The 26,763-nt window shown below is 41.1% G+C and overlaps 1 protein-coding gene and 1 pseudogene across 1 annotated transcript; both read right to left on the reverse strand.

Annotated features, from left to right (window-relative positions):
- Nucleotides 1-6,619: 6,619 nt before the first annotated feature.
- Nucleotides 6,620-12,807, reverse strand: LOC111549435 (annotated as a pseudogene).
- Nucleotides 12,808-16,942: 4,135 nt separating this feature from the next.
- PTGDR (prostaglandin D2 receptor) lies at nt 16,943-26,066 on the reverse strand. Its single transcript, XM_023222633.3, has 2 exons — nt 25,066-26,066; nt 16,943-18,924 (listed from the first exon to the last, which is right to left on the reverse strand). Exons 1-2 carry the CDS (start codon nt 25,909-25,911, stop codon nt 18,691-18,693), a joined length of 1,080 nt encoding a protein of 359 aa, XP_023078401.1. The 5' UTR covers nt 25,912-26,066; the 3' UTR covers nt 16,943-18,690.
- Nucleotides 26,067-26,763: the final 697 nt, after the last annotated feature.

The raw sequence follows: 26,763 nt of genomic DNA on the forward strand, positions 1-26,763 counted from the left end.
GATGGCTTGATAATTGACTTCTTACTTTGACAACGGTAACTAAAGAAAGAATTAAGCATTTATCTAACCTTTATGTAAGGAATGTATCTTAGAGTAACCAAATAGCTCCAACTGAAAGAGAAAGTTCTATTTCTCAGAAGAATGCTTGCCAAGAATGTAGAAGGACAGGATTAGAAAATCAACATTCTGTCACTCAATAAAAGGCTTACACTATTACCCTAACCCAGGGATGAATCTTAGCAAGCAATTAATATTTATCTTCTCTAATATGATGAAGATGCAGTGTGAAGTATACCAGCATCTATGATAGATTTAAAAATTAACTTGAATTCATCGTATTTAGTTTTAACTTCAGATGTAAACTTCAGCAGCTGAGAAACAAGTTGAATGCCATGGTAAATGGCAAGCAGACAAAGTCAGGAATTAGGAGTACTGTCCTGGTTGGCTCTTCAACAAGTCAGAGTCATTAAAAAGAAGAAAGACAGGGCTGGGTGCAGTGGCTCATGCCTGTAAGCCCAGTACTTTGGGAGACTGAGATGGGTGGATTGCTTGAGCCCAGGAGTTTGAGACCAGCCTGGGCAACATGGCAAAAACCCTATCTCTATTTAAAAATACAAAAAATAGCCAGGCACGGTGGTGCCCACCTATAGTCCCAGCTACTTGGGAAGCTGAAGCAGGAGGATCGATTGAGTCCAGGAGGTCGAGGTTGCAGTGAGCTGTGATTGTACCACAACACTCCAGCCTGGGTGATAGAGCAAGACTCTGTCGCAAAACAAAAAAAGGAGGAAGAAGAAGAGAAACTGGGCTCGATTAAGAGATTCAAAGGACATTTCACCCAGAAGCAATGCATGCTCCTGGATTGGGCTGTGGGTTGAACAAATTAGCTATAAGGGACACTTTGGGAACAAATTGTGGAAATTTGAATATGGACTAGATATTAGATAAGATGAAAATGTATTGACATGGAAAGCTGGAGAACCTTAAGTTAAATTAGCAGGGGTTTTGGGTTTTTGAAGGGTAACTTTTTACAATGCTCACATCCTTTTAAATAATTAAAAGTAATTACAATACTAAGTAGTAGTAGTAGTTTGAAAGTGCAAAGAAGATGGATGAAGATGTCCCGACAGGCAAGGAGTGAAGCTCAGCACCTCCGTTTTGGGCAAGGGCTCCACGGCGGGGATGGTCCTGCAGGATCCTGGCCTTTTATCTCATCTGTCAGACTACACCCAATAGAGGAAATGAGATTCCTGAGCAAGCCTTCCCCAAATAGAAAAGTTTTATGGGCATTTCTACCTCTAGATTCCATGAGAAATTGTTCATCTGCTGTTCTCTTAGGACTTGTTATGTTATTTGAAAAGATGGTCATTGTTCAGGTCAGAAGAAAAAAGAGTTCTCAGGTTCCTATCATCCCCATCTCTTATTGCCTGTGTTGCTGTCTGGGTATATACAGATGGAAGGAGGAATAAGTACTTGTGAAGAAGCTATGGTTGTTCATGTTGCTCTTTTTTTTTTTTTTTTTTGAGACGGGGTCTTGCTCTGCCGCCCGGGCTGGAGTGCAGTGGCTGGATCTCAGCTCACGGCAAGCTCCGCCTCCCGGGTTTACGCCATTCTCCTGCCTCAGCCTCCGGAGTAGCTGGGACTACAGGCGCCCGCCACCTCGCCCGGCTAGTTTTTTTGTATTTTTAGTAGAGACGGGGTTTCACCGTGTTAGCCAGGATGGTCTCGATCTCCTGACCTTGTGATCCGCCCGTCTCGGCCTCCCAAAGTGCTGGGATTACAGGCTTGAGCCACCGCGCCCGGCTCATGTTGCTCTTGATTCCAAGTAGCTTTGTGGCAAAACTGGGTTACAAAAAGGAAATTATGCACCTTATTTAGGGTTTTTGAAATTCAAATCGAACAAACTTGAGAACATTTAGAGTGGACTCAGAGCTAGAAAGTGGCTGACCCTGAGGACTGTCCAAAGTGAAACCCCATCTCCTTTTGCAATTGGCATAGCAAGAGACATATTGGATCCTTGATCAGAGTTGCCCTGCCTGGTTAGACACCTAGTCAAATTAACTAATGCATTAAAGATACAAATTCTTCCCTTTTCTTTTTTTGGTGCTCTGTGGAACTCAGCATTAATAGGATACAAACAACAAACAAACAAAAAATTAAATGGGCTGATAGCACTTTTCTTTGGAAGTTCAAGGAAAAGTTATTAAACCATAATTCCATGTCAGTAATATTAGGACTTTGAGAGTAGCTTGCATCCTTGATTTTCTTTTCCTTTTCACCATTTTCATCTCTACTGGGAACTTCAACTCAAAAAGATGATATACTCAATGCAAGAAAATCGATGTCACTTAAAAGCAGCGCTAATAATAGAAAATAAATTATTTATAGCTAGAGGTCGTCTTCTGTATCTAAGACTAGATTATCTACACCAGACTACACTACTGATAAACTGCAGTAGATTACTGTGTTTTCTTGCCCTTCTAAAATTCTTGACTATTGTGAAACAGATCGTTATGGTTATGAAGTATTTCAAGCACTTGTGCTCCCTCTAGAGGAGCAATATAAAAAAACTCAGGGCTGTCAGTGCCAAGATTTTGAGGTTAAATTTTGGTGTCATTTAAAGAAGAAAGAGATCATGTGGAAATAATTATCAAAATCTAATTTTAATTAACTATAATTTATAAATTATAAAAGTAGTACTTCTCTATAAGCATACATTTTAATATTAGTTTCTAAATTGAAATACTTCTTTCCACTTTTGCCTGTTACACGATACACATAAAATGCTGCTTCCTGTTTTATTTTCTCACATTGCATTTTCTTTTTAATTTTTTAACTGGTTTTCGAGACAGGGTGTCATTCTGTCGCCCAGGCTGGAGTCCAGTGGTTCAATCTCGGCTCACTGCAACCTTTGCCTCCTGGGTTCAACCGATCCTCCCAGTGCTTGCCACCATGCCTGGTTAATTTTTTGTATTTTTGGTAGTGATGGGGTTTTGCTAATGTTACCCAGGCTGGTCTTGACTCCTGGCCTCAAACAATCTGCCCACCTCGGCCTCCCAAAGTACTGGGATTATAGGCATAAGCCACTGCGCCTGGACTACTTCTTGTTTGTTTGTTTGTTTGTTTGTTTTTGAGAAAGAGTCTTACTCTGTTGCCCAGGCTGGAGTGCAGTGACACGATCTCGGCTCACTGCAACCTCTGCCTCCTGGGTTCAAGCGATTCTCCCACCTCAGCCTCCCAAGTAGCTGGGATGCCCGGACATAAAAAATTAGCCATGCACTGCTAATTTTTTGTATTTTAGTAGAGATGGGGTCTCACCATTTTGCCCAGCCTGGTCTCGAACTCCTGCGCTTAAGCAATCTGCCCACCTCGGCCTCCCAAAGTGCTAGGATTACAGGTGTGAACCACCGCGCCCAGCCTTACTTCTTATATTTTTTGAGTAACATTCTATTTATCATATCTACTGAGTAAATTGTAGTAATTTCTCCTACTGCTGGATGGCTAGATTGTTTTTAATTATTCAAGAACAACTACACTTAACATTTGTATGCGTGTAGCATTTTTATGTTTGGGGTCTGTTCCTAGGAGTAAATCTTAGCCTTGAAATTACTAAATCAGAGAATATGATCTTTTGGGGAAATGACAGCACATATTTCCACATCACTTCCTAACAGAGTTATGCTAATTTATAAATCACCAGCAATGTGTGAAAATATCGATTTCAACACACCCTTCCAGCACTGGGTACTACTTTTTAAAAAATGTTTTGATAATTTAGTGGGCCAAAAAATGCCATTTCATGGTTTTAATTTGAACTTTGTGGGTGAGGTCACACATTTTTCCAAGTTCATGAGTTTTATTTCCTCCTTTGAGAATTCTCTGTTCATGTTTTTAATGCATTTATCTTTGGGGACAATGCTTTCTTAGTTATGTGAGCTCTTACTATCATTACAAGTCTGTTACCACTGACACCACTACTAATTAGCTATCATTTGTCAGCCAACCATAGTAAGTAGAATATATGCCAAGAGCTTTATGTATATTTGTGCCTTGCCACAACCTGCAAGAAGGAAGGAAATTGAGGTTTAGAGAAGCTAAAGGACTTATCCAAGGCCACATGGCCTGGACAAAATACTTTCTACTATCACCTCTGCTTCATATAAAGATACAATACAGCCATGTCCTGCATAAAGCCATTTCTGTCAACAATGGACTGCATATATGGTGGTGGCCATACAGTAAGCCGAAGTTAATTTATCAAAGACAAAACACTATTTTTAAATAAAAATAAATTTAATGTAAGTGTACAGTATTTATAAAGTCTACAGTAGTGTATAGTAATGTCCTAGGCCTCCACCTTCACTCACCACCCACTCACTGTCTCATCCAGAGCAACTTCCAGTCCTACAAGGTCCATTCATGGTAAGTGCCCTACACAGGTGCACCATTTTTTCCTTTAATACTATATTTTTAATGTACCTTTTCTATGTTTAGATATGTTAGATATACAAATGCTTACCACTGTATTACAATTGCCTACAGTTTTCAATATAGTAACATGTTGTACTGGTTGGCAGTCTAGGAGCAATAGGCCATACCATATAGCCTAGGTGTGCAGTAGGCTGTACCATCTAGGTTTGTGTAAATACAGGGTATGATGTTCTCACTACAAACTGCTTAATCACACATTTCTCAGAATGCATATCTTCATTAAGCAATATGTGACTGTATATTTTTATTAATATATAAAATATATTAACTCTTTGCAATATTTTTCCCAGGCCTGTCTGCCCTTTTATTTTATCTACTTTTTTTGACATATAGAAGTAGCAAATACTAATGTAACTATAACCTTTCCAAAGCCAAACACACTTGATTTTAATTATATTTCATATTGGCTATTTGCAGTAATAAAAAGATCAGACATGATTGGCTTTCTTTAAAAAAAATAAGTTAGGGTTTAGATGAATGTGCTCCAAATTGTCAAACAGTTATTCCTAAATCTTATATTGACTAACTTTTGTCTTCCTCATCGATTTGTGAGGCATTCTTTGTTATTCATATACTAAGACCATATTTGGACTTAATGTTTTCATCGATCTAGGCTATTCTTTGTACAATTACCACATCGTTTTAATTATATCATTGTAAGATGATTAAAACAGAATGAGACTCACCTTCTAACAACTATTTTTTTTCTGATTTTTCTTCCTTTTTTATTCTCTGAGTGAACTTTGAGATCATTTTGTCAAAGTAGGCAAAACCCCCCCAAAACCTATGTTTTTCTTTTAAAGAAAGAACTCAAAGCAGCAGAGATTTTGATTGTGGTTACATTAGACCTATAAATTAATTTTGAACATCATTTTTACATCCAGTCTTCCTAATCAGGAAAAATCATCTGGTTACTTTTTCAAGTTTTATTTTATATTTCTTAATATAATTGTGTTTTTACTTCATGTTGTCACTACATGTCTTGTTAAGATTATTTCCAGGCATTACATATGTTTTAGTTGCTATTGCATATAGGACCTTTTGTTTGTTGGTTTGTATATGTTACTGCTAGTACATAAACATATTATTGACTCTATATTGTCATATTTATAAGTTCTTATATATTTTAATAGTTTATCATATAATTCCTTTATATTTTATAGTTACACAAGATGAGTTTTAAATGATATATTTCTTCTTGTGTGTGTAGTAAAGAGACACCATAGCAGACCTGAGACTGCTATTTTTAGAAAGGCCTGTTTGCAAGGTTGCCCATGGTTGGCATCTGGTAACCTGGATTTTGGGAGGGTTCCCACCATTTCTTACATGATAAGGGTGGTTTACTGTGTTGGGATTGCTTTGTGCACATAACATAGTGTATGCTGAACAGCTGCTATTTGTCTAGGAATCTGAAATTTTGGTATGTGCCAGGCATAGGCTGCCTATACCACCAACTCCCCAAAAAACCTCGGGCACTGAGTCTCTAGTGAGCATCCCTGATAGGTAACACTTCACCCATATTGTCACCTTGTTGCTGAAGAAGGAAGCACATCCCTGTGCCTCTGATGGGAGAAGCCTCTAGGAAGTCTGCATCTGGCTTCCTCCTGACTTCATTCCATGTGATTCTTCCCTTTGGTTTTTTTGCTTTGTATCCTTTCCCTGTAATCAACCGTAGCCATGAGCGCAACCGTATGCTGAGTCCTGCAAGTCTATCTAGAGGAGCCTTGAAACCAGGGGTGGTCTTGGGGACCCTTGACGCAATTTGTAATGCTTATCTGTTCTGTGTGGTATTTTTGGCCAAGTCTAGGTATCAATGTGTGTGTGCCAGGTATACCACTGCTTTGTGGATGACTTCAATCATTTCTGATCTGAGTTTGGGAAGCACACAGGTGAAAAAAAAAGAAAAAAATGTCCAATAATATGCACTAATGAATGCTTAATCACAGCTTCCTTTTGGGCCACTGGAGTTAGAATCTGTTTCATTTCATCCATAATAAGCTCTTAACTTTTCTGGCTGTACCTCTAATATTTTATCTGGAGTTGGGCGATCAACTGACTTGTAAAGGTGAAATGTGTTCCCATAGAACTCTTTCGTCAGCATGTTCCTCTGCTCCAAAGTGGCTTTGTCATTATATGTGTCCTCCACGATGGCTGATGCTTCTGCCTGCCACAGCATCTTCCTCACGGGGCCTTTAAAACTTCTCATTATCTCTGCAATCTGTGGTTGACTTCCATACATGAGACATTTCTTTAAAATATTTCTGGAGTATTTGACTTTACTTAAATTCAACCAAATTATCTCCCAATTCTTCAAAAGCCTGTTTTGACTGTTCTTCATTACCACACTGAATGTAACACTGGATCACACGAGTTGAATCAAGTGCAAATGCAATTGTTTGTTTGTTTGTTTGAGACAGAGTCTTGCTCTGTCCCCTAAGCTGGAGTGCAGTGGCACCATCTCAGCTCACTGCAAGCTCTGCCTCCCAGGCTCAAGGATTCTCATGCCTCATCCTCCTGAGTAGCTGGGATTACAGGCATGTGCCAACACGTCTAGCTAAAAATACAATAGTTTTAATTTTCCCTTGAATCAACTTCTGCAAGTCATTCATTAACTTTACTCTTTTTTCTTTGTCACAGTCTTTCCTTCTTAAAGTCTTCCAAATCTGCTTTGCTCACACAACAGTGTCATAGTTACTTTTATCACTGAGTTGCCTGCTTTGCTTCAGTTCTTTCTTTTTCTTTTTGAAGTCGTCCCATTTGGGTTTCTTGGCTGCTGATTCACCACTTTTGCCATCTGGCTGGAGTTTTCTCTTCTTGTTGAATTTATTTGCTGGCTGGTGCAAATCTTGGTGCTTTGTCCTATTGTTGCTTACTCTTTAACTGCTTCACACCTTTCCCCTGGTTTTGTGACACTTTTCTCAACGTTCTTAGACATGGTTTTGGATCCATCTTCCTTAGCAACTTTTCTTGGAAATGTCTTTGAAGAACCAGAATCACTGTGTTTATGAAATCAGTTTTTTTTTTTTTTTTTTGATGCCTTTGTACTCTTTCCTGTGAATTGTTGTTTCCCCTTTGACTTCCACTGTAGCAACTTGCACACATGGGGCCAACCACATATTGACTTTTTAACCATAAAACTTACTGCCTTAAATTCTACTTAGCCTATTATTACTTTGCATTCACATTTGAAGTATAAATCTTTGTTCCATTTTTATCTTTAGCTCTTTGGGCGGGGGGCTGTCATTTTTCTTTTGGATGTGCCAATTGTCAATCAAGGAAAATGGCCAGGGCATGTCCCATTCAGTTCTGGAGGTTTATCTGCCAAAGTTAAGGACACACGACCGGGAAACAGGTCTATTCCTTTCTGTGAAGATGATTTTGAGGGCTTCAATATTTAAAGGGGAAAGGGCAGGATATTGAGAAATACACAATGTTCGTGTGAGAGGGGCAGGGGAAAATAGTCATTCCTGCCTTGGTCTGGCTCAGTGAATCTGCATTTTTACATAAGATTAATGTATATGATAGGGCAGAGGAAACAATCAGATATGCATTTGTCCCTAGTGTGCAGAGGGATGACTTCTGAGTTCTGTCCTATGTTCCCCACACCTGTGAAGAAAAGCTATCAATTCACATTGCCATGATGCACTTTAACAGAAATGCTTTAGGGTAAAGATCTTGGGGTCCACAAGGAATTTCTTTGTGAGGGAGGTATGTAGCTTTTCATCTTGTAGTCACCTTATTTAGGAACCAAAATGGGAGGCAGGTTTGCATGACCCAGTTCCCAGCTTGACTTTTCCTTTTGGCTTAGTGAGTTTGTGGTCCCAAGATTTATTTTATTTTCACATACCCCCCATTTTTTCTTTAAAATCATTTGGAGAAAACATTTTAGAAGGAAAATGTGTCTCTGGTCTCAGCTTGCTTTTTTCTTTTTCTTTTCTTTTTTTTTTTTTTTTTGAGCTGGTCCTTCATTGCTAGGATGGTTTACTCCCAGAAATTCAGGTCCCACCTTGCTAGGAAGGCTCATTCTTAGAGGTCATATCCCATGAAGATTAAAATATGGGGAGGAAAGAAGGAAAAAGGAAATTAAAAATATAGGGACCTAGATCAGATATATAGCAACAAAGGGGAAAGCAAACCTGGAAGCTGGGCCAGGCTATGCTACTGCCTCCTCAATTAGAGCAACTCTTTGGGCGATCATTATTCTAGCTCTTTCAGTTGATAACTAATCTGGACAGGCCGTAATAACATTGTAAGCAAAAACAGAACACAACACAAATTATTATTATTATTATTATTATTATTATTATTATTATTATTATTATTCCTATTAGAAGCAATAGCTTCTGTCACCAATTTCTCCAGGTCACAACACAATTTCTCCAGGTATCCACCCCATATTTCTTGTAGCGTTTGGCCATTGGTCCTTGGGGTGCTTTCTTCATTCCAAGCATAAAGGAGCATTTTGGCTGAGTTGGCCAAATGAAAGGATGAACCAGATAAACCCATTCCAAATTTGCATTATCCCATTTTGAAAATGGGCTGTTGTTTGGGGCATGGTTGCCACCTTCTCTTTTAGTTGGGGGGATGCTGAAGTGAGAGCTGGTGAGCTGGCCCTTTCCCTTGAAAATCTTTTCCCATGTCCCTGCTCTTAAGAGTGTTTTTAATGGGCAAAGTATATATACTTAGTCTTTTGTTATGCCAGCACTAAGGATACCAGACCATTTCTGTGATGTAATAAATTTGGGTATTCTAGCTAGTCTTGACCCTGGAAGGGAAATACCCACCATGGCAGGCTGGAAGCACTGGAAAGAGGCATGAGTCTGCATATCTAGCAGGCATCCTTTTATAATCTGTCTGCATAATCTTGAGCCCATTGTAGAAACAGGTTTGTCTTATGGGCAACAATGGGTGACAGTGGCAAGAAGGTGCAGAGACATAGGGTAAATAGGAGCAAGGTTGTGAAATTCATTTTAACTACTAAAAGGACATTAAATCAGACAAGGCAAATGCCCTGTTCTGCACAAGACAGCAGTTTCCAGTATCTCTAGGACAATAATTGTATAGTTATTATAAAATACATATAGGTATTCTTTTGTATACAGGCCTGGTCCTGTGTCTTGGGTTTAAGCAGTCCACAACAGTTATCATCTGCTCCTAGTCCTAGATTGAATGTCGATGTTAATGAACTACAGGTGAAGATCCTTGGTAGGAGTCACAGTCTACTCAGGAGGTTGTGCCTTTTTAAGATGAGAGGTGTAAATCCATGAGTTTATGCCATCTAATTTTGCAGCACATGGATTAGTTAATAGTACTTGGTATGGCTCCTTCCATTGGGGTTAAAGGAAGTCCTTTATTAAATGTCTTTTCCAATAGACAAAGCCTTCAGGGTGCAGATCATAACCAGAAACCTTGTCTTCAGGGAGTGGACTATGAAAGGAATTGTTTACCAAATCTTGGCTTTTGTAAAGATGACAAATGAGTCCCTTACAATATTGCAATATATCTCCCTTGAGAAAAGTTGGGTTGGTTATTTTGGTTCCCATATGCATGGGCCTTCTTCTTATAATTTCAGAAGGGGATAGTTGATGTTTTCCAAGGTGGACCAGAGGGTAAAGAGCACCAGGGGGAGTGCTTTAAGCCAACGGAGGTGAAATCCATTTATGAACTTAGCCGATTGTGTTTTAATTATTGCATTGGTCCTTTCCACCAGCTCTGAGGACTGGGGATGGTAGGCACAATGGAAATGTTGACTTATGGGCCAAATTTGACAAATACTTTGAATAACTTTGACCAGGAAATTTGACCAGGAAAATGAGTTCTTCTATCACTGTGAAGTTCACAGTGGACTCTCCATAGTGGAACAATTTTTTGTAATAAAGTTTTCCAACTGCCATTGCTGTTGCTTGCCTGTAGGGAAAAGCTTCGACCCAATGGGAAAACATGCAGACCATTACTAAGACATGTAACCTTGAGAGGATGGCAGCCGGATAAAATCAAGCTGCCATACCTCAAAAGGTCCAGCTGGAAGGGGAAAATGACCCTGGGCCTCATGGAGGAGCTTCCTTGGATTATACTTAGGACAAATAGCACACTGGGAATAAATCTTTTGTGCTACTGTGGAGGATGGTTTCCCGTAACATTGTTTACACTACTAGGATATACTTTTATCTGGATTCCAATGGGTCAGGTTATTAACACATTCCTTAAGGGGCACCTGACATCCCATTGGAATAATGGTTTATTATTAAGTCCGTATAATATTTTAGTTTCAGGAGACAGGTGTCTCCCTGTCTGTTTCCAAGTGGATTTCTCTTTTGTTGGGGCTACACTCTAGGTTTCCTTCAATATGTTTTTAAGTGTTTCAGGCTTTATGATCATTTTTTGGATTGGGGCTGGTGGCTTCAATGCTGCTTTTTTAGCTGTAGCAATAGCAAATTAATTACCTCCACTTTTAGTGGTGTCCAATGTAGAGTGACCTGAGATTTTCACAATTGTCAAAAGTTTTGGTTGAGAATAGTTTCTAACAGCTCTGATATTTGGTTGTCCATTTTTTATGTGTTGTTGTCCTGAGGAGGTTAAATATCCTCTCTCCTTTCACATTCCAAAGTCATGAGCAACTCCAACTGCTTAGCAGCTGTCAGTTTATGTTCACAGTCTTGTCTTTTGCTAATTGACAAGCTTGAGTCAGGGCAATCAATTTGGCCCCTTAAACTGATTTGGCTTGAGGAAGAGGACCAGCTTCAATTACCTCTAGTAAAGAAACCACAGCATATCCTGCTCTAAAATTTCCATCCTCCCCTCTTAAATAAGACCCATCTGTATACCATTCTAGCTCAGCATCATCCAGTGGCATCTCTTGTAGGTCTGTCCTGGGAGTGAGAAGTTGGTCAGTCATCAGAACATAGTCATGAGGGTTTTCATCAGAAGAACCAGGCAAGACAGTGTAAGTTAATTATTTGGAGCATATTTTCTCAGTCAAAATGTATAAAATAATCTAAAATTGATTAATTTGGGTTCTGGTGGCATTGCTGGATTTTATTCCAATCCACAACCCTTTGGAATACTGAAGAAATGATATTTAACAGAGCAGTTGCTCATTCCCACGCATCTTTGTGCCTGTGTTCTTGATTTCTGGGGGCTGGTTATTGTAGCTCTACTGGGCCTTCAGGGGTTAAGTCTGCTACAGGGTCTGATCACTGTACTTTCTCTAGTCATTCCTTAGCTTCCGAGACCAACATGTGTACCAGCTGTTAGAGGTCTGAATGGCCTGGGTCATAGGTTCTGATAATGAATTCAAATTCTTGGGCAAACCCAATTGGATCTTATGCAGACCCAGAAATTCTTTATGCCTTGCAACTCAGCCTTTGACCAGGGTTGGTAGATAATCACCGGGGTTCCCCTACGTGTTGCCAGTTGTTCCCAAAACAGGGTGATCATGAGAGATGGCCTTTTCCACATCTTCCAAATGAGAGGCTGCTGCAGGCACTGTCAGGGAATTGTCAGGAGGTAGGGTATTGGAAGTTAGACTCCCTACTGCCTTCTGTTGAGGGAGTGGCATATAAGGAGGGGAAGATGTTAGATTGGAACATGCAGGAGAAGGAGGGAACAGATCTGGTCCGGGAAGTTCAGAGAGGTCAGAGGTAAAGTGGGGGTGTAAGTGGAGATGGGGAGGTGCCACGGGGAAGTAAGGGATTCTGAAGATTTCTTTAAGAGACAGAACTTTAGAGAGTCCTTGGTTAGGACTCTAAGCTATTTGTTGGCTTCTTGTAAGGACATGAGGCGATCTTCCCCCCATTTGCTCCTCTCTAGGTACCATTGAAAGTAGCTCTCCCATTCTGGTTGTTTAGTTTTTGTGCCTGCGTTTTGCATCCTAGTTCACAGGCACACTAATTTGGGCATCTCAGAAGATCCCCGTCAAGGCCCCTGTAAGTTAGAATCTGCCTTGGTTATAGTGATCCACTTGATTAAATATTTGCATGACAATTCACCCTAAGTGTTTTTGCATATACCTGGCTGGAGTTTCTAAGGGCAGAACTTTGTGTTCCACAGCTGTGGGGCTTTTAGCCAACTTAAAGGGCTCCTTCCACATAACTTAGAATTTTCTTTCAGATTTGACCAAGTCGGAGGATTTGTTGGATCCAAAGTGTGCTGCTTGGGGACCTAGCTTTTCAGGGCCATTACTCCCTGAACCGGTATGGTGGCTACCTGGCACTCTGTGTCAGGGGCTCAAGGTGTAGGAGATGAGCTCCTTGTTTGCACCTGCTAGCTGAGATTAGACCCTAAGTATGTTCTTCTGATAGGAAATCCTACTCAGAGCCATTGCACATCTGAGAGGGGCGTGCTCTTATTTCTTTGGAGAGGAAAATTCCATACGCATAAGCTAGAGGGTTTAGAGTTGGCCAAATCCAATAAGAGAAAGACTGAAACATACAAAAATACTTAACAAGACAGAAACAAATAAACAAGATATCTAAGCAAAACGAACAGCAATCACACAAATTATACAATTTCTGAGTGCTCTAAATGTAAGGAGAAATCAAGACCAGCTGGTTGTTAACAGTAACTTTAGTTATTAATGAGAATTTGCAAGACAGAATCCCAACTCAGCTCCTTACCTAGTGATGAGGCTCAAGCTGAAGACTGTTCTCCACTGATAAGAAGCTGACAAGCTTGCCTTCCTTGATGGAAGCAAGTAAAAACTCCCAGAAAAAAAAAAAAAAAGTTTTTTTTTTAAAAACATCAAATTAAACCTCAGAGCCCCAACTTCCTGCAGGGAGGAGGTCCCAGACCTCGACAAATTGTCCTATTGGTTTGGGCTATAAAGAGCCCAAACGGTACCAATAGGAGAGCTGCTGCAGGCTGGGGCCACCTTCACTCAGGATCCCTCCGTGGTCAATCAAGGAAAATGACCCAGGCAAATCGCAATCATTTTTTGAGGTTTATTTGCCAAAGTTAAGGATACACACCTGGGAGATAGGTCTATTCCTTTCCCCAAAGATGATTTTGAGGGTTTCAATATCTAAAGGGGAAAGGGAAGGATATTGAGAAATACATAATTTTCATGTGAGAAGAGGGTAGGGGAAAACAGTCATTCATGCTTTTGTCTGACTCAGTGAATCTGCATTTTTACATAATGTAGATAATGTAGACCATAGAGCAGAGGAAACAATCAGATACGCATTTGTCTCAGGTGGGCAGAGGGATGACTGAGTTCGCGCTGATGTCCCCACACCTGTGGAGAAAAGCTATCAATTCACATTGCCATGATACATCTTAACAGAAAGACTTTAGGGTAAAAGTCTTGGGGCCTCCAAGGAATTTCCTTGTGGGCGAACTGTGATGGAGGTATGTAGCTTTTTGTATTTTAGCCATCTTATTTAGGAACCAAAATGAGATGCAGGTTGGCATGAGCCATGTCCTAACTTGATGTTTCCATTTGGTTTAGTGAGTTTGGGGTCCCAAGATTTTTTTTTCTTTCACACAATCATAATTAGTAAATCACTGTACTTTATCTTTTTCATCTAATTGGGAACTCTGGGTGTTTTGTAATTTGGGGGGAATGAACAGTATTTTCTAAATTCATTATGAATTGTGTGTCATGACAGTTATTGTTTCCATATTCTATTTTGTAGTGATAAGAAACTGATGTTGGCAAGCTACCAACTTTGTTTGCCCAGGTGTTTATACAGTGCATTGCTAGACTAATCTTAAACATCAATTATCGCCGATTTGGGGCTTTATTGTTTTGAAATCTATAACTCATACTTTAGTACTTTGTAACATTTGCACTACATTGCATGATTTTTAACTTGTAGTTTGTCTTGTGTTTCCAATTAGACTCCAAGTGCTTACTGGGTTTAAGATCATCATAGGACCCTATACTTCACCTAAAATATACTTTCATTTGAGCTTTGACTTGACTGTATTTTTATTGTCTTCTCTGGTTGAGGCATTTTAGTAGGGGGGGAAAAAAGCTTGTATCTTCTCCCTGTATTTGTAACCAGAGCATGATAGGTTCTAAACACCTTCATTGCAAATATTTTTAAATTGAACTTACTCCTGAGTTTGTGCAGTTTGTATAAAAATATCTGGAAGACTAGAATGTTCACCTCACTGATACCAGGTGTGATCTGCTGATTCATTCCACTGAATTTGGCTATTGTGAAACGGTAGGGAGAGGAAGCCTAATTATAGTACTACCCATCTTATGTGCTCAGCTTTCCTCCACCTGGAGTCCGGGAACACCCAGACCAGCAATCCTAGCCTCACTGAAGAAAATAATTAAAGAGCAGGCCACTCAACACTGTTCTAATAAGACAAAGTTGTTTTTACAATGTTAAGATTGCCTAATTAACAAACTTTTTATGTTGTTAAATTTCATCATGTATGAGTTCCTATTTTCTGGATAAAAATTGAAACATACATGTTAACTTACATAATGTCTATAACAGTGGGAAATAATATAGAGCAAAAATATTTTCTCCTACGTGTACTATTTTCACCTTTGGTTGGTCTAAGAGAAAAAATCCTTACATGGTGATATGAGAACATTCTTCATCAGATACAGAGGAATCTTTAACCAAGCTGTACAGCAGCCTCTTATTGAATAGACGTACATTTTAGGACTATCATGAGAGAGAACACCTTTTATTTAATATATTTATAGTATATTTGTAGCTCTTCTACAGTAGATGTGTGAATTACTAGGAGAAATGAGAAAAAAATAGGTGACTGTCTAGTCCTCAAGGATTTTAATGCCTGGAAAGAAAGATTAAATGTATAATATTTTCCTGAAAATATACAAGAAAGTCAAATTATGAAAGTTTAAAAATAGCTTTATGTATTTCAATGGAAATTTTTATCCTATAGAGAGCTAGAAAATACTCAATCCCTAATGAAAGCTCACTTTAGATATAATCTTTGACAACATTTTCGTAAATGAAGGCTCTTTAGTTTATCTTCTTTCACAAGGGAACAGCATCAGACTTAGTGCCCATTTAAGTGTCTGCAGGAGGCCAAAGAAATATCATTGCCAAAGGTAGCATCTTTACCTCCAAGTGAGCAAGACAGGTCCCATCACTGCTATAAGAACTTTGAACTTGGGAAATAATCAGTAATGGCTTCCAATATTGAAAGATATTTAAAAAGCTGTAACTTTGCTGAGAATATTATAGATAAAAAACACTGTAGAAGTTCAGGTGTTGAGAGATTATCTGCAACTGAAAGGATCTGAGAATCAGAGGTTAGAGAAACATACAGCCTATCACATACTTTCTTGTCTTTTTTTGGAATTTTTCTTTTTTGTTTTGTTTTGTTTTGTTTTGTGTAGAGCAGTGGTTCTCAAATATTAGCATGCATGAGAATCACCTGGAGGGCACGTTAAAGCCCAGAGTGCTGGCCCCACCCAAGAGATTCTGATTCAACAGGTCTGACGTGGAGCTGGAGAATTTGCATTTGTAGTAAGTTTCAGGTGTTGCTACTGCTGCTTGTCCAGGACAATTTTGAGGGTTTCAATATCTAAAGGGGAAAGGGAAGGATATTGAGAAATACATAATTTTCATGTGTATTTTCTCTGCAAGAGAATGCTACAGTGGAATGACTGGAACAACAGCAAAGAACACTTTAGGTTCTTGATACACTGTCAGGTTGTTATCAAGAAAGGGTATACACATTTACGAACTCGCCAGGGGAACATGAATGTTCTTCTCTGAATAACCTCTGTTATTGAGAGTCATAGGTTTTTTGTTGTTGTTGTTGTTTGTTGTTGTTATACAATTGATTTGATTTTTGCATTTCTTTGATTAGGCTGAATATTTGTCTACATTTATTAGCCATATGTATTTTCTCTTATGTAAACTTTCTCTTTGTGTTCTTTTCAGTTTTCAATCAATGTCAAAAGTCCTACACGTTTTCAATACTTAACTTTCAATGCATCTCCTTTCTGTGAAGTTCTCCTGACAACTCTACATGTGATCCCTAGTTTGGGCCTCCTCTTCTAATAGTAAATGCGTACTCGCAATACTTGGAGAATTTCTATGCTGTATCCTAACTGTTTACACTCCTCTCTCCTGCAGTGGACAATGAGCAACTCAAGAACCATGACTAAGTCTTATTTTTATTCTTTTCTTCAGCACCTAATCAGCTGCTTGGCACAAGGTCTCTGTCAATTATTTAATGAATTAACGAATAAATCTACAAAGATTACTGAAGAGTTGGTTTTATCTCAACATGGACTTCATCCAGATGGTATATCTACATTTTGTTTTAAAGGAGTACTAAGTCCTTAGGTAAGTCTATGAAAGCTTGTTTAAAGTAATGTAAGTGTTAATTGGACAGTATATAAAAATTCACGCTATGAAACTGCTAGACAATGAAATATTGCTGGCAACAGTTTGCTCAAAAGAAAACCAAGCTTTTTTCTTTCATTTAAAGAAAAGTAATTTCCTCTGCAAAATATTATAAAATTATATTTATTGATTCATCTGGGGCCTTTTCAAGTTAACTGGACAATTATCATGACACACTTCTCCAAAAAAGAATACAATAAACATTTTTCCTCTGACAATAAAACACACATGTACTTACACATTAAGATACAAACAGAAGTTAAATTTCAAAAACAACTGCATTTTTTTCATCATGTTATACTGTCAAATCATAATTCTTGTATTCCCAATTTGGCTTTTTCACAGTTTTGCTATACCAAAAAATTACATAAAAAATTACCCAGCTTTATATTATCTCTGAGATACGGGAAAAACATAAGTGAAACAAATGAGGTTGCTGCTAAGTTGGAAATAAGTAAACATGAGTACTCTTGTCTTTGCAAGGGACTTCTGGCTGGAGGTCTTGAGACTACCCAAATGTAGCAGGCTTTGCATCTCGGAGTCCTGAGAGTGTCCGATCCAAAGGAACTCCAGAGATGCTGAAACCTCTCTAACCTCCCCGATCTGTTCTTTTACCAAAGGTGAAAGCTCTAACCTGCAAGCTGGGTTTAGAGTCTCCACTTCAGTTGCAGCTGCATTTCCTCCACGTTTCCCTTTCGATCATTATGTTGCTGACCCTTGTAAACGTTTAAATGACTATTAAAGTGCTCAGTTGTGCTCCTTTTCAGCTATATTCTGCTCCAGTTTTGAAGGTGTAATTTGAAGTAAAATCTTGGAACCTAAGATCTTACTGTCTCCACAGACAGCAGAAAACGGCTGTAATAGGTAGCGTTAAGGTAGATGTTAAGGCCATTGTTAGTATCGTCAACTGAGGCTAAGTCCTGGGTGGGCTTTTTGCTGTGCCAGATGCCCCACTGTGCCACACAGTCAAACAGTAAACATGGCTCTACAGTAAGTCACACACTGGTTTTCAAAGAAGCATAAATCCTTCCACCAAAGAATCCACTGACAGGATAAATCTTTTATAAAATGGAGGTTTTAAAAACTGAAAGAACATTTTGCAACCCACCCCCAAATTTTGATTCCTACTGACACCCTTGACTTAATACAAAAGAAACTGGACTTCAAAAGATAAAAATGAATTTTTGCTTCTTTGGGTTGTGGGCTATAGTCCTATCTTGCTCTGTGTCTAGTTATAGCTTCAGGTCTCCACATGAGGCAGCAAGTACTCCCTGATGGTGGCTGGAGAAGCCCCTCCAACCGCCTGACCTGGTCATATTACCCACCTCACTTCTTTAGGAACATCATAATTCAGGCTATGCTTAGATCAATTGGCAAAGAAATGAACTAAACAGGGGCAATGATGATATAAAATCAATGAATCAGGTTTCACCAAAAAATGAATAGGGTAAGAAATTATGCTTTTTAAGAATGCCCATCACATAATCATAAATGGTGGTGTTTCTACCATATTTTATAAGACCATATGTCTCAAGGCCTCTCTAAACAAAACAGGGCCACCAAGTACAAATGTAGGGACAATACCATTGCTTTTTTAAGAATTTTAACATTGGTGACAATATATGAAATTTTAGTTGCTATTAACAACAAAGTGAAAATGCACTGAAGGGGTTCATGATTATAGAATGGTAACACATGGTTAAGATATCAGATACTTTTGAAAATACATATACGTGCTTTTGTTATGGAAGATAACTTCTAAGGATTTAAATTGTAAGTTTTTTTTTTTTAAATCATGGTTCTTTGACTGAACATGTGACATATTCCTCAGCCCACCACAGAGTGAAAAACACTGTCACAGATTAGATTCCATGTTAGTGGAACTGCTGCACCAGTTCCTGTACGTAAGAGGTCTTATGAAAATCTTGTGAAAAAATATCCGAAATACTGGAGTTCTGAAAATGATAAAAATCCAAGGGTCCACAATTGAAATCACAGATAGAAATCTCAAGGCCCGGAGGTCTTCTGCTTCTTCAGAGGTCCTGATTTTCTCCTTGATATCCTTAAATGCTCCATAGTAAGCGCGATACTGTTTTGAAGAAAAACATTCCGTTATGATGTGGAAAGGTTAATGGCAGCAATCGATTCACTTACTTCACCTAAGTTTCTGTAAGAACATGGCAGCTTAGCTTGGAACACTCGTTTTTGGTACATTTACAAGTAGCTAAGGCCACTGCAGCTGATGGGTGCAAGTGGGGAGCTGGGAAGGTGGGGTGTGGCCAGACCCTGGGAGGTGGGGCAGGAGCTGAGAACTTGATGGAGACCCAGTCTGATTAAGTTCCTGAAGTCTATTCTACCTGCTGGGCTCAAGTTTCTAGGTCCCTGCCAGCCCATGAAGATCTGCTGAATCTTTAACAAACAGGGTCACCATGCTTTCATACAGAGTCTCCTTCTAGCTAGCGTCCTTGCACGTACTTTCTTCAATTCTCATTTCTTCTCCCTGCTTCCTATCGTCTCCTATTAGTTCTCTCAGAAATAAGTCACACCTGTGAAATATCACATGTATGCAGACACCAATAGAATAGAAGCTTTTAATCAAAGTGAAGAAACAGGAAATATGACAATGAAAAGACCTGAGATGACTTGGAAAAAAATACTGTTCAACTCATGTAAATTGCTCTACTTTTTCTTAGCACAGATTGTTAACCTTTTCATGGGTGACATCCTTTTTTTTTTTTTTTCAATCTAGAAGGCAAAAACATGCACAAAAATATAAGACTGCCTTACCTAGGTCCAATCAACTCGTATTGTCTGATCTTCCCTGGGGTCTCTGTAGCCTCCTTGGAGCCTTGCAAAATGCCTCAAACAACAGCTTTTCCTCCTATTCAGTCAACACTGATCTCTAGACCTAGCACAACCATCGCTTTCCACTCTGCCTAAGGCTGGCCACTTCTTTTTGTTTTTTTTTCCATTACATTATCTATGCCTATGATTCTAAGTACATATTAGGATAAATGGACTCTAATGGAACAGGAAGCATGCAAACTCAACATTAGTAAGAAGGGATATGGATAAGAGACTGGACCTATTCGAGGCAATCAGAGAGCATCTCCTGGAGAAGATGCATTTTTCCCATAATCATTTCCTTACTGTTCTACTTTCTTCTCTATAGGGCATTTCAGTGGGCTCAGCCACTCCAATCTATTGCCCTTAGGAAGCCACCCTACATTGGACTCAGCTGTTTAATCTGGATGCCCTCGCCCATCTGAAGTCGGGCGGTGGCAGAGGGAATCTTAACAACTTCTCCATGACATAAATATTGTATTTCATTAAGCCTGATGCAAAGTTTGTTGGCGTATGGTTTTTAAAATTCACTTTAATGCTGAATAATTAACTAGATTGAATTTTCAAATTTCCAGTTTGATACAATAGGAAGAAAGTGTAAGTGTAGAGTATATGGCATGAGCTTTAAAGGCAGCTTGCAGTGCATTCTCTAAGGCATGTAACATATTTTCAGGCCAGGCACAGTGGCTGATGCCTGTAATCCCAGCACTCTGGGAGGCTGAGGCGGGTGGATCATCTGAAGTCAGGAGTTTGAGACCAGCCTGGCCAACATGGTGAAACACCTACTAAAAATACAAAAATCAACCGGGTGTGGTGGTGGGCGTCTGTAATCCCAGCTACTTGGGAGGCTGAGGCAGGAGAATTGCTTGAACCCGGGAGGCCGAGGTTGCAGTGAGCCTAGATCTATGCCATTGCACTCCAGCCTGGGCGACAAGAGCAAAACACTCTCTCAAAAAACAAACAAAAAAACATGTTTTCACCCAAATTATTTTTACCTTAGAAAACCACAATGTTCTGGAGGTTGGTGGGGGAGCAGGGATGGATGAGAGAGGATGTCCATGTATATATTGGGTGTTACGAGAGAGAGAGGTCTATAAGCCAGGTAAAGATAAGTACAAGCCATTTAATCACTTGTCAGAATCCGTGAAGTCAGAGAAGAGATAGAGGACACCCTGAGTGCATGAGAGAGCTCTCAGGTGTATGCTATTTTAGGGAGCAGAAAGCATGGGTGCAATGCTCATTTCAAAGGAGGCTGTTGGAGGCCTGTAAGGGACAACAGGCAAGGGATGGGCCCAGGGAAAGGGTCTGAGGTGGATTTAAAGAGCAAAGGGCAAGGTCTGTTGTGTTACAGTGCGTGGACTGGATAGAAGAGGGCATCAGAAGCCAGAGAGGGCTGCTGGGCAGGGATGTCCGGGAGCTGGCAACAACATTGTTTCAATGCCGCCCATGTCCATCAGAGGGCGTTCTTCTCACACCAATTCTTTCTGGATATTGAGCACTTTTTAAAAATGCCTGTGTATTATTATTATTTTTTTCTTAGAGTCTCACTTTGTCGCCCAGGCTGGAGTGCAGTGGCACGATCAAGGCTCAGTGCAGCCTTGACCTTCTGGGCCCAAGCAATCCTCCCACCTCAGCCAAGTAGCTGGGACTACAGACACGTGTCACCACGCCTGGCTAACTATTTTTATTTTTTTTGTAGAGGCAGGGTCTCACTGTGTTGCCCAGGCTGGGCTCAAACGATCCTCCTGATTTGGCCTCCCAAAGTGCTGGGATTACAAGTGTGAGCCACCAAGCCCCAGGGAACAATACATTTCTAATACAAATCCAGTGACTTGAAAGTCAAAATAACCTAATGGATTTGAAGTGGATAAATGCTGGCTAGAAAGTAAAATAATTTGTTTTAATTATGCTAGTATCATTCAGTTGTCTAGATCCCAACTAATCAAGCATTCTCAAATAGTTGGAATTATATTTTGCCACACTCAACTTTGAGGAGAAAGGGGCAAATGGAAAACAAACTCATGTAAAGTGTTTTCTTTTTAAGTCAACCATATAGCTTATTGTCACCCATGTCTCCCCCTTCAGATAAAGATACAATTGCTAGGTCCATTACTTAGAAGAGTGTAAAAATCTCCAATACCTATTCAATGTGTTCGGTAGGTCAAAGCTACTGTCATTAAAAACATGATTTGCCTTTTTCCCCTTCATTCTCTCACAGGTGTACGGTGAATTTTATGGAGGCTAGATAACCAATGATGACATCACTTTCACAAATAATAGAATATGTGGTTGTGTATCCTTGTGTTTTCTAGACTTTTTAAGATAGCAGGTTGAAGGTACACATGTGAGTGTTCAGAGATGTTTTCAGTACTTTTGTGCTCTTAACAGGATTTTTCCACTTTACTTGCTATAATCTCTGTAACCTTACTATCATTAAATCATTTTGAAATCCCCACATTTTCCTTGTACATATGGAAAACACAAGAGGTACATTTTATCTTGTTTTGTAACCATATTTTTAGAATTTCTTAGTTTTATTTTCTATTATGAGAAACACTGATGATTTAATCCACATAAGCAAAAGCTGTCTGGGTCATTAATAATTTTAAGAGTATAAAGGAGTCCTTAGACTAAAAAATGTTTCAGTGCCACTGCCTTATCATATAGCACTATCTCCTGAGAAGATAGTAGTTCTTGATTTTTTTTTTCTGTCCAGCAGGCAACAGTAATACATGGAAGTTATAAATAGTAATAATAATGATGCTAATTATTGAGGCAAGGCATTGGGTTAGGTGATGAATGTATATATTGTGTATATAATTTCAAATCTTATAGATTTGAACAAGTTACAGAACTATCTTACAGAACAAGTATGGTTATGATCATTTTACAGATGAGGAAACTGAGGTCAGAAAGGATAAATTAGCTGCTACCATAGCTAGTAAGTGATGAAGCCTGATTCAAACCCATGTCTGATGCTAAAGCCCTTATCCTTTCTAGAAAATGGTGGTTCTTGTGAAGAATGCTGTCAACATTAAATATATTTGGAACTTTGCAAGTTTTTTAGAAAATCTTTTTCAACTCCATTATTTCCTTCAATTCTCACATTACCCTGTGAGTTATCCAAGTCCCCTTAGAGATGTGTCCAAATGCAGTGTTCTTCCCACTGTATGGTGCTGCTTTCTGCATTGGTCTGACTAAAACATTCAAACTAAGGTCAAAATTTCCATGCATTTGGCTACTGTCTACTTTATCACAGCATAGATAAGTGAGGCCCCAACTTTATAATAGGAGCTCCTAAAAGATTTTATAAAGGGCCAGATAGTAACTATTTCAGGTTTTATGGGCCAAGAGACAAAATCATAAATATTTGATAGGTACTAATATAACATGGGAGAAAACACATTTCCACTTTTTTTTTTTGATGGAAATCAAAATGTATTAATAATTGAGTACAATTTTTTTTATTTATTTTTATTTTTTAGACAGAGTCTTGCTCTGTCATCCAGACTGGAGTGCAGTGGTGCGATCTCAGCTCACTGCAACCTCTGCCTCCCAGGTTCAAGCAATTCTCCTGCCTCAGCCTCCCGAGTAGCTGGGATAACAGGCGCCTGCCACCACGCCCAGCTAATTTTTGTATTTTTAGAGACAGGGTTTCACCATGTTGGCCAGGATGGTCTTAATCTCTTGACCTCAAGATCTCCCTGCTTTGGCCTCCCAAAGTGCTGGGATTACAGGCGTGAGCCACCATGTCCGGCCAAATACAATTTTTTTGTAATATATATCTACTAAGGAGAAGAATAAAATGTTTTCTTGGAACAGTATTTTTCTTGAAATAGTACTTGGCTCAATTGAAGCTCAAAGCTCTTGGGCCTTATCAAATTGATTGCAGAGATTCATTTGTAAGAATTATTCTTAACTCCAGGGAGATACGAAGCAGTGGCCAAGACAGATTTGGCCTGTGAGCTGTGGTTTGCCAGCTCCTGTTTTAGAGTGTGATTCTACAAATGTGAACCCTGAATCTGAGCTTGCGTATCACCTGGGAACTTGTTAAGAATGAAAGTTCTTTAAAAATGTCTGAATTAGAAACTCTGGGGAATGGGGTCCAGCCATCTTTTTTCTAGAAGCCCTGCTGGTGATTCTGAGCACGTTAAAGTTTGAAAACCACTGCTATATATCATCTGTGCCTATGTCTATATTTAGACGGATATAGATTTATGTGTTTATTTATTTATGCTGGAGGCATACTGTTCCCATCCCTGCATGCTCACGCCCCAGACTTCTTTTCCCGCACACAGTAAGGCCTTCAGTTAAAGGAAAATCGCTTTATATTTCCTTTTCATTCACCGTTGAAAGTAATATCCAAAATTGCTACACTCTGAGAAGAAATTTAACAACTTTCCTATTCACAGAAGTCTCAGGATTTCGAGAATATGGGATTGGCAATGGAATTTCTTTTAGTGTTGTTTTTGTTGAACAGGTACCTTGGGGGTGGGAGAAAGGAGAGAAGCAACACTGAAAAAGTTTCCTCAAGTCTCACCTACTCCCAGGAGTCTTGGCGGAGACTCCAGGAACAAATGCCTTCAAAACGAGGAGGTAATTTCATCTCCATCGCTAACCTCATTACTAAATTGAAACCAGAGACAATGGCTTTCGTGTCACCTCACTTGCCAAGGTACACTCAAAACCCGTTGAGCCAGGTTATCAAAACGACACCAGCAGCTAAAACATACAAAGAGCCTCGGCCTCCATCGCCACAATCCCTGGCAGATGCAGCACCAGAAACAGCAGCCGTGGCGCCTCAAAGTTTACGCACGCGTTTTTCAAAATTGAAACTATGCATCTGCAAATCACTCTGGCTGGATTAAACTTCTTTTTCCCTATCTGTGCCAACACCGGGGAGAAGATCCTCCCAGATGCCATTCGCCCATTTCTGATACCACTGAAGTCATGAGCAGGTCTAACAAAACAAAACATCACCCAGGCGTCGGGAAGTAGAGGACTCCCATTGCCAAGGAGGAACTAAGTTCTGCTCCTCCTAAGGCGCAAAAATTACCCCGAGATCTCCCCAAAGGAAGCAGAGAGGAGGGAGTTCTGCCACATGGAGAAGGTTTTGCTGGGCTAAGGAGACACAGCCAGGCTCAGTCTTTCCCTTCCTTTCTCTAACTTTCCCTCATTTCGCTCCGCAAACTGAGTTATATCTCGGGACTGTGGAGGGAATCCAATTTTGGGAACTCAGCAACAAACCTTCCTTGCCCAGGGCGCAGCTGGCCTGGCGCCGCGTTCTTCCGGCGCCGCGTCCATCCCACTCCGCTCTACCCTTCCCGCCCCGCATCCGCGGCCGGACAGTCCCAGTGGCCTGCTGCCTCGGGGCCCGGGGACTCACAATTACGGGCAGAGAACACATAGTGAAGAGCACGGTCATCAGTGCCAGCAGCAGAAGGTGATCCAGCTCCTCCAGGTGCTGCGGGGACGCTTCCCTCCCGTCCACACGCAGCTTGGGATGGTCCCTGGGGCAGGAGCGCCGCTGCCGATGCAGCCGCCGGTGCATCGCGTAGAGGTTGCGCATGGCGCCGAGGTTGCACAGCACGGTGGCGAGGACCAGCAGCGCCATGAGGCTGGAATAGAGCACAGAGTACCCCAGCACCGACAGCGAGCCCTCCTCGTGGACCATCTGGATAAAGCACCAGGTGCCGGGGCAGTACTGCACTAACTTCCCGAAGCCCATGAAAGGTAGCGCACAGAAAGCCAGGCAGAAGGCGCTCACCACCGGGGCCACCAGTGCGCCCCGGCGCAGGGTGATGTGCCGTCGGTAGAAGAAGGGGTGCCCTAGGGAGAGCCAGCACTCCAGTGCCATGGCCAGGAGTTGCAGTGTCGAGGAGAGCCCAAAGAAGGACATGAAGAAGGCGAATGTTTGGCACAGCGAGTTGTCCAATGCGGGCGCAAGCACCCGTAGACTCCGGTTCTGAGCGTAGGCAGCCAGCACCACGGGGCTTAGGAGGCACTTGCCCAGCAAGTCGGTGACCGTCAGGCCACACACCAGCACGTAGAAGACCGAGGGCGGCGGGCGCAGTGGACGCTGGGAGCACCACCCCAGCCCCGAGCGCGCCAGCAGCCCCAGGGCCAGCAGGTTGCCCAAGAGGCCGGTGCTGAAGAGCACCGCGCCCATCATCGCCGAGTTGCCCTTTTCCACCGAGGTGGTGTTCTGGCAGCGGTAGAAGGGCGATCTCATGGCTTGCGGGAACAAGAGGGCTGGAGTGAAGGCTGCGGAAGGGCGAGCGCCCCGGCGCCCGGGTGCTAAGGAGCCCCCGGCAGCTCCGCGCCTGGCTCGGGCAGAGAGGCTGCGCCACGGAAAAAGCTCTGAGGGCGGCGGGGTGTTCCCCACAGCAGGAACCTCCTATCTAAACTCGCAGGTCACACCCCTCTTCGAGAGGCGGGACGCTCTGCAGGGTGAGCGCCTGGCGCTGGCATTGAGGAGCGCGGAGCAGGCTAGTGAAGAGCTCAGCCCGGATGCACTGCGTTCTCAGTAGAGACAGACTGGTGCCGAGTCGGAAGGGCAGGAGGAAAATAGCCAGAATTCCAAGCACCCAACACCAGTCCTTCTAGCGAGGCAAGAGAAGAACTACTGAAATGGAGTGGAAATTAAGCAGCAGCCACCTGGGTTGGGCAGTGCAAGGGGTGCTGGTAGTGGAACTGGGGTGGCCAAGAACTCTGAAGATGAGCGAAGAGGGGAGGCTGAGAAAGGGCTTCCACCTAGTTTTCTTGAGTTAAGAAAGGGTAAAGATAACTCATGTCTGGAAAGCCCCTAAGCCTGAGCTCCTCCTCTCTTCTAAATCAGTGCAGTGTGGGGCATTCACGGTCATCTGCATTGCGTAGGCGAGGAAACTGAGGCCTTGGAAAGTTAAGTGATCTGCCCCTAGTGACAGAGCTAGAGAAGTAGCAGAGCTGGACCTCTCACCAGGTCTTCTGTTTTGGAGTCCATCTGTCCTGTTCCCATGGCTCCTCCTCCCAAGAAGTTGTCCAGATTTCAGGGAAGTGGTTTGTGGGAAAGCCAAGAGCCAGTGTTGGTCCTGGGTACCATGAA

Source organism: Piliocolobus tephrosceles, chromosome 6 (assembly GCF_002776525.5).
Source record: "Piliocolobus tephrosceles isolate RC106 chromosome 6, ASM277652v3, whole genome shotgun sequence".
NCBI lineage: Eukaryota > Metazoa > Chordata > Mammalia > Primates > Cercopithecidae > Piliocolobus > Piliocolobus tephrosceles.